This window comes from Macadamia integrifolia, chromosome 13, assembly GCF_013358625.1.
Source record: "Macadamia integrifolia cultivar HAES 741 chromosome 13, SCU_Mint_v3, whole genome shotgun sequence".
Classification (NCBI taxonomy): Eukaryota; Viridiplantae; Streptophyta; class Magnoliopsida; order Proteales; family Proteaceae; genus Macadamia; species Macadamia integrifolia.
In genome coordinates, this window is record NC_056569.1 from 10,262,323 (window position 1) to 10,271,424 (window position 9,102).

At 38.6% G+C, this 9,102-nt stretch overlaps 1 protein-coding gene across 1 annotated transcript; it reads left to right on the plus strand.

Annotated features, from left to right (window-relative positions):
- The first annotated feature begins 3,305 nt into the window (after nt 1–3,305).
- On the plus strand, nt 3,306–8,831 carry LOC122059388 (SCY1-like protein 2). Its single transcript, XM_042622152.1, has 3 exons — nt 3,306–4,042; nt 7,049–7,153; nt 8,376–8,831. Exons 1-3 carry the CDS (start codon nt 3,554–3,556, stop codon nt 8,589–8,591), a joined length of 810 nt encoding a protein of 269 aa, XP_042478086.1. The 5' UTR covers nt 3,306–3,553; the 3' UTR covers nt 8,592–8,831.
- The last annotated feature ends 271 nt before the right edge of the window (nt 8,832–9,102 follow it).

Consider the following 9,102-nt stretch of genomic DNA (forward strand, 5'->3'; position numbering starts at 1 on the left):
GCATATTTCCTACTTTGAGGTTTTTCATTTGTGGTTTAGCTTTACATTGAGCCGCTTATTTCTTTTCATCTCAACTTTGTGAAGTTGTAAAGGATTATTAATGATGAGCCTAAAAAAACCACTTGGTTAGCCGCAAAAACAATTGTGTTAATTGTTTGATCACAACTAGTAGAAAGTCCAAGATACTGCCTCTCTCTCCATAGTAGATGTAGGTATTGACCAAACCATTGTATCACTCATTGTCTCCTCCCACTTTACAATTCATTTTTATACACTCTCTTTGTTTACAACTTTTTCTTTTTGGGGTTATCTATTTGTTAGTAAAGTGAGAATTTTTATTTGTCCATCACATAAATCATCCCCAATTCACCCCCTCTTGAATTGCCTCAATCCAACACCCCATTTATTTGACTCATGCATTAAAATATACAAGCCTAAGAATGTGGTTGTCTACCATCATTCTTATACTCTTGGGGACAACCCTAGATGTGGTGCTCCAGAGTCTCTAGGTGGGAGGTGGGGGGTAGCCAAAATAGCAAAGACTGATGTAGTATCAACTTAACCCTCAAAAGCAACCCAAACACCAAAGAAACCCCAATACAAAGCACCAAAATGCAGCTATAGGAGAAGAAATCCCGCCTAAAACGCCATACAAAAATACAAACAAGAGAAAAAAGAAAAGAAAAGAAAACACACAAATGTTAATGTGACTCAAGGATCAACTCTTAGTTGGTAAAGACCAACTCCTCATATAAAGAGTTGAGTTCAACTTTCCTAGGGGGCCTACCAAAAAGAAATCAATGAAAAGAAAACTTATAAAATAATCACTGGCATCAGTAAACATTTCAATCGCTCCAAACATGGAGAGAGGAAATCACAACATTGAAACTTCAAGAAAATCGAAACCGTTACAGAAAGCCGAGGATTGGGAATACACAAAAAGACTTGACAAAACACTTATTGAATCAGGTGAGGCCTCAAATGGTACCATGTGGCCTCACACACTTCTTCTCTCATTAAAACTAAGGAACATACTTTGATATCCTTATAGATTAGAGTAAATAAAGTAAATGTTTGAAGAGAATCCCAAAAATAGAATTAATGACCCCCTTCTCAGTGAAATGAAGAGAAATATAATTTGGGGAAACAAATGCAGTTTGCGACCTATATAATACATGATTTGGTAGGTGGGCCTTAAAATTTAATGGTAGGAAAATTTGATCTCTTTTGTTCTTCTCCCCCCTCCCCCCTCCCCCCCTAAAAACACACTCCCCTTGAACAATTTTCGGTCATTGAAAATACTAACATATATGATTGAATTAGGACCTAAAAATTGATATATGACCAATACATTGATTATGGATTTACAAGATCAGCTCAAGAGGCCAAAACAAGAGTTATCAAGCAAGGGGATCGATCAAGCTTTACCAATAGGAGCAAAAAATATAGAAGTATGATCTAATGTTGCATAGGTGATTAAGTGGCTCAACTCCTTGGACTCCAGTTATAGACTCAGATCCTCTCCAACCAGGGTAGAGGTCAATGCGTATATGGGTACTAGGAAGACCCGGGCACACACCCCAACATAGGAACACACATCCCAAAGTCCTCTCAACCATTGATGCAGAGTGGGCTCTCAACGCTGGAGAGGTTTGAATCCCCACGTTATGGCCATGGGAATTATTTTCTCTCTCTCTCTCTCTAACAGGAATCATTAGTCATTACATTAGCTAAGTTGTGTAAGTGTGTAATTTTCCAAGAGCAATACAGAGTTAGAGTAAACCATTGGGCTAAGGCCATTGCTTGTCCGGAAAGGCAAGAATAGACAAGCTAACTTCTACCTTGAACTATGCTTGGATTATGTAGCCTTTCAACATACTTAATCCAATTGGCATGCCACTACTCTCCTTAAGATTCCCATATGGTGTATGAGACCCCACTTACCTTTTCCATGAAATTTTAATTAAAAAATTGAAGTGAATAGAAAATTTATTTAAAAAAAATTAAACAATGGAATGCCGAATTCGAATTTGAAAGTACAATTTTGAAGATTTTCCATTAGTTTTGTCAATTCCATTTATTCACTTTTCAACCAACCCTAACCAACACAAGAATTCGCAATCCATCGTGCATTTTGGTTCTGTAACTTGGATTGAATCGATGAATATTGGTCGAATTGAATTAGTATTGATTTCGACGGATTTGATCTTGATACATGATACAATCTAAGAATGAAAATATAATAAAAATTGACTTTTATTAAACATAGGGATAAGTTTGTTCGATATAATTCGATCTAAGTCGATCTAGACTGGATTGATATCGGCGTTAAACGATCCTGAGTTTTAAAACCTTGTTCTGGACTCAGGTGATTAAGGTTTTAGAACTGGGTATCCAAAATGGGATCGTTTTCAATCAGACAGAAATACCCTTGATTTCAATTGTAACTATTAGGAGTGTTAATCGATTAGGTAGGGCCGGTCTCGATCGGACCTAGCGGGGCTTAGAGGGCCTATATCCTCAAACCATGACCGACCTATTTAAGGAATGAGTCGATCTCGGTCAGTGTCTTGTCGGGTTCGATTGGGTTCCGAGCTTTAATCGGACTTCTCCTAATCGGACTATAATCGAGCTTTTATACTGGGTAATGTACCAATAAAGCCTTAAACGATCTTTATTTTTCTTAGATTTAAGATGCTTTAATTTATTTTATTAAATTACAGTCGATAATTGATAAAAATATCAATATATACTCTAGGTCTTTATTTTTCTTAGATTTTTAAGATACTTTAATTTATTTTATTAAATTATCAGCAATTTTGAAAAGATATTACACTTAATTACAATCAATAATTAATAAATATATCAATGTATATCCTATTCTACCTCAAAAAATAAAATACCTATATAAACGGTCAGACTAAATGTGTTGGTTCAAGTTGGGCTTGTAAACGGTCCGGGCTGGTCGAGAGGCCCATCGGGCTTACCCCTTGTACCGAGTACTACCTATTTATAAACTGGCCGGACTTAGACCTAACACATTTATTAATCGGGTCAGTCTAAGTCAGACAATAAATGTGTCAAGCTCAATTGGGCCAACCGGTCCGGATTTGGAATGACACCTCTAGGTAGTATCAATCAACGGAATCAGTATGGCTAAGAGTCGGGATCGGTGAAGATCGAAACTGATCCGATCCGATTCTTCAAATCATGCAGAGGATAGAAATGTGCAAACGAAGTCATGAATCATGATAAGGGATGACATGGGCACATTTGTAAAATTAATTTCATTTCGACAGCACAGTTCCACCCAGAAAAAAAAAAAAAAAAAAAAGAAAAAGACAGCACCGTCGGTAGGAGCAATTGAAGAAATTTCTTAGAAGAGAGAGAGAGAGAGAGAGAAAGAGAGCGAAGGAGAGAGAAGGTGTGGAAGCGCAGAAACTTACTGGTTGATCTGTTCCATCGCAGCCACCTCGTCTTCCTCCCTGCAACGATTCAAAATTCAAACCCTAAATTAAAATTCAATCTCACTGAGTAATCGAGTCTCTCAGCCATGTCTCTGAACATGAAAACCCTAACACAAGCTTTGGCGAAGACCGCAGCTGTGATCGAGAAGACGGTTCAGACGACTGTGCAAGAGGTCACCGGTCCAAAGGCCCTTCAAGACTATGATCTCCTGGAACAAATCGGATCCGGAGGTCCTGGCCTCGTATGGAAGCTCTACTCTGCAAAATCCCGTGGATCTACTCCTGCGCAGTACCCGATAGTCTGTGTTTGGCTTCTTGACAAGCGTGCACTCTCCGAGGCTAGGGTACGTGCAGGTCTCTCGAAGGCAGCTGAAGACTCTTTCTTTGATATAATTCGTGCCGATGCTGCTCGTTTGGTTCGGCTTCGGCACCCCGGAGTTGTTCATGTGGTTCAGGCTTTGGATGAGACCAAGAACGCAATGGCGATGGTCACAGAACCGCTCTTTGCTTCGGTTGCTAATACTCTTGGTGCTGTTGATAATATTGCCAAGGTGCCCAAAGAGCTTAAAGGCATGGTAGGTAGTGGAAATTTGTTAAAGTTGCAAGACTTTTGTTCTCAAATCATTTTATGTTGCGTTGAATCTGAAAAATCATTCATTTGCCATGTTCTGCTGATATATTTATGCAAGATTGGTAATTCGCGTTGGTTTTTTCTATTGAGAAGAGATCCATTACGCTTTCTATCTTAATTCTTCTCTGCCCCTCATTCCTCCGGTCGGGATGTTGGGCTTCCCCCTAGCTTGCGCATGAAATTTCCTTCCTATACGTTTTTTTTTTTTGGGTGAGGACTTCGGATGCAATTTAAGGGACCAAAGAGGGTCACGTTTGACCAGCGATGGATTCATAGTGAGGATGTTGAGTAAGGTTTACTCAAGTGCATGTTACCTCTCTGTGGGCTGGGGTAGTTGCACTAGAGTGTCTGATTTCCTTTTCAATTTGGCCGTTTTTTGCTGGTACTGGGGTCGAAGCTATTTCAAATAATCTTCCTCCTCATTACCCGCTTCACTTTAAACATTATTATCCTCCAGAACTATAAAAATGTTCCCACTTGCATGGTACGAAGGACTAGGGGGTTTTATTGGGTGATGTGAGTGCGCAAAATTGAGGTGGTTACTTCAAAGATGAGTTGAAATGTTTCCTTTGAAGGATATATAAACGTTTATTTAATATAATCCACGACCTTAATGAGTACTTATTAAGATGTTCAGAAGGATGCAGTGACTTATACATCCATAAAAGTCCCAAGGGCTTTTGTAACATCTAATTGTAGGGACATTTTGAGGAAATAAGAATTTGTGGATTTGCTTCACCTTTTTCCTATGTAGAGTGATTCAATAAGAGAGGATATGAAGAATGAGTAGATCAGCCCTCCAAGGAGGGAAATTCTGAACTGGGTTCCACCCCAAGACACAGGATAAAAAAGAAGAAGGTGAAATTATGTTTTGCAAAGGAATACTACTCCAAAGAAATCTGAGCATGTATAAAACCCATTTTTATATACTCTCTACCTCGCATTACAACTCTTGGATTCCTAGTTCGCTGTTCAACTAGGTTTCACAATAGTAGGTATGCGTAATGAGATGAGAATACTGTTAGTGTGGATGATGGATCTCATAGTCCACAGGTCATCTTAATGCCTAATCAGCGTAGATTACCCAAAGAGCAATTGCAATCTAAAAGCCAACTTCCTAAAACATAACACTGAAACCTTGTGTTGTAGAGTTGAATAGCTTCAATAAACTCCACTGGATCTCCTTTAGCTACCTTGTATAAAGTTCATTGTTAGCATAGAGATTGGCATGGTCCATTGGACCCAAAGGTGCTAGAGTGGTCGGATAAAAAAGGTACCTCCCGCGGGGCCTAGATTATGATTATGAATAGGAACAAACATGAACACATTGGCTAATAGGAGGAAGAATCTGTGCATAGTCTGCTCATGAGGTCTTCAATCGAGGTGCTGGCCTTTGTTTGCATTTGTTGAAAAATTTTCATTGGGGTTCCTTAAGGGAGTGAGGGAAGTGATGAATTTCATTTCCTTCTTATTCCCATTTGTATAAGATATTGGATTCAATCAATAAGTTGCATCAAGATGGGATCAAACCTAAGTGGCACATAGGAAACACAATAATACATCCATGGACTGTGAGGTTATATCCACTTTAAATGAAGCCCCAATTTGCCTGCATTAGATGAGATGTTCAATCTGGAAGAAGACCCCAGCATTTTTGGAATAGTTTACAAGCTCCAATCTGTCTAAGACTGACACCAACTGGTGAATATGTAGCATCCCCTTCCAGTGTGAGCTCTTAATAAACTAGATGCTGTGAGAGCCTCTAATAGAATCAACTGAACCTCCTGTAGGTAAGATGTGTGCAAAAAAGGTGTTTGCCAGCAAATGAGAGAGTTCTTTTTGGGTGAGGGAGAAAGTTGTAATATTTTGAATTTTGACTAGCTTATGCTGTTCTGCCTTATTAATTGACTGTTTTGAGTGAAAACTGTATAGTATACACAAGGGTGTGTCTCATATGCACATATATATCGAGGTACATAATTGATTACCAGAACCCCAAAGGAATGTATGGTTATCCTCATATATGCAAGGGTGTGTCTCATATGCACATAATCTTTGCACCTTTATGGAAGCATTCTGCTTTTCTCATAAAGAAGTTCTTTCCTTCACTTTCGAGACATCTACCATATTGCAGAATGCAGAAGGCACTTCCTCCAGTTATCTTGAATCCGAAGTTTATGTAGAATCAGAATTTGTGGTTATACTATCAGCCAAAATAGTTATTTCGTAGATATAATTGGAAAGTGTATGGATTGGTTCCATCCAGGAATTATGTTAACTTTTGCCATCTGACTTTCTATTTACGTCATATACACATTGTTCCTGTGAAAGTGCAATCTTGCATTTGAATCCTCTTGTAATGAATCCCTCTTGGTACTGGAAAGTTCAGATTGCTCTTTTATATAAAGGCCCCCTGTATGAAGCAGCTGGAAATCCTTGCTTTTAGGCCAAAAGCATGGTAGTGCGCTGGTTGGAATGATCTTTCATTTTAGGAACAATCAACTCAAAAGTTGAAGTCTTAGGAACCACTCCCTGAATTTCTTTGTAGATGGATTCTGTAACTTTATACTCTAAGCTGCTTCAAAGAATTTTTTATTTCTGATAGGGGCTAGCCAGTTCAATAATTCGGGTTTTTTGTTTTTTTTGGCTTATGAAGTATGAATCCAATTAGGATAAGTATTCCGGCAATGCATTCCCACATTTAAGATCTTTTTGCCTAGTTGTGCTGTTCATGAGTTTCTTTTGCATCTTTTGCACGAGGAGTCGATGTCAATTTTTTTTTTTCCTACCAATAACTGATGCAATTGTGTTGCAACAATCTTATTCTTCTGAAAAATTAAAATGGAAGCCTTAAAATGGGCATTAGTGTTGCATAGAAGTGTTTCAGCCTCCAATTTATGCATGGTTTTAGTTTGTATCTTTCTGAAAAAATGTTTTAGTTTATTTGCAGGAAATGGGATTGTTGGAGGTGAAACATGGTTTGCTCCAGGTTGCTGAATCCCTGGATTTTCTCCATAACAATGCACGTCTCATTCATCGGGCTATATCACCTGAGGTTACACCTTCCTCATCTTTTATTTTATTATATATATATATATATATAATATAGTTTTTTCTAAATGAATAAAAAAAATGTATTGAAGAAAGAAAAGGAGAATCACGTACATATAGTATGACGACATCATCAAAAACAACAAAATAACGTAAATTTCTGCCTAGACACCCCAGCCTTAGCAAATTCTTCAGCTGAGCCATTATCAGGCCTCATTCTCGACAAGAAAGAGATGTCCCCTTTCACCTTGGACTGAGGCTCTATCTTTCCTACTGAGGTGGAAGTATATCCATTGAAGATAACCTCCTAACGATCAAAGCTTCGTCCCCTTATATTGAGGTCATCCTATCCTTGTGTTGGAAAGATATCCAAGCCTTTAATGACTGGCTTCAACTCTGCATTCTGTTTGAGTAGAGTCACATATATCAATGGACCAGAAAAAAACGAATCTAATATTTCTGTGATGGTCAAGGAAAAAGGTTTCTGCCATTGCCTTTAAACACCCATCTAATACCTGCAGGCCCATGATTACGGAACAAAGCCATCAAAATTCAACTTGTTAACAATAAACTGGACCCAGACTGCCCTATCAAAGTCTCCTATGATGAAGAGATGATGAGTGATATGATATTATGGTTTACACATCAAACAAGATTGAAGGATATGAAGCTTCTCCTAACTCTCCTTTGCAACCTATCACATATTTGAGTTCCCAAGCCAGGGCCTATTTTGTAGGCAAGGAGGGGGCTGAAGTTTTCCACAGTCACCTTGTAAGGGAATTATAGTAGTCCATCTGTGTTCTGTCTAGGAATAGTAGGCAAAAAAGAAAAAAAAAAGTGATCGGGAAGGTGTTGTAGTGAATGCTTTCCATGGCCAGAAACGGGAGCGGTTTTAGTCCCACATAGGTAGTGTACGGAAGTTTTTCTTATGACCTTGGGAAGGCCTCTGCACCACCATGAAGCTTGGATTGGATGCTGTCAGAAGGGAAGTTATCTCTGCAATTTAAAGACCACGCCTTCTTGTCTTGTTCACTAGAGGAAATAAATGCTTCGCAAAGATCTCCTAAAATTCTGAATTCCTTCCCTCTTTCCTAAATCCCAGATCCTATGTTAAACCACTTAGAGTTGATTAGTCTGAATGTCTTGCACTCAAACATCACCACTGAGTTTATCCTGTGTTGTGTCATGTGTATGATGTGTGTTATTAATTTAATCTGCTTTTGCAGACTGTGTTTATTACGTCTAGTGGAGCTTGGAAACTTGGTGGATTTGCCTTCGCTATCTCTACAGATCAGACATCAAGTGACCTGACTAATTTGCAGCCTTTCCATTATGCGGTGAGGTTTTTTCCTCCCCCTCTCTGTTTAGCTTGCATAAAAAGAAGCTGTTTTCCATTTGATTTCACCCATGTCTTCCTTTCCTTGTTTTCTTATTTGATATAAAATTGATGCTGTAACAACTTGCCATAGCTACAGTCATTGAATTGGGAATTCCACCTTCTTGATTATTGAGGTGAATTAACTACCACCTCTTGATCTTAGGGTTGCATCTTTTGTGTTCCTCTGCTGTATCCTTATCTTCCGATTTTTATTTTATAAAGATGGCATGTTGAAAGACTACCGCTTCGTGAATTTATGTTGCAAATCATGAGCCCCCTTAACACCCCCTCCTGGAAGAAAGTGATCAACTCCATGACAAGCACCTTTCCAATTTCTTTAATGGCTCTATTACAATAGTTTTTTCTATGTGTTCGGTATTAACAACTTGCAGTTCTTTGATATGCGTCTTCTTTACAAGTGTTCCCGCAGTTCTGGTCATGACATCTCAAGTGATCTATTAGACTATGTGATGATTGATTTAATATCCAAGGTGAAGGTATGGAAGAGAGCTTTTATGGTTCTATGGAACTTTGAGTTTCTGGCTCTCTTTCATATGTTTTGTGGTGGTTGATTT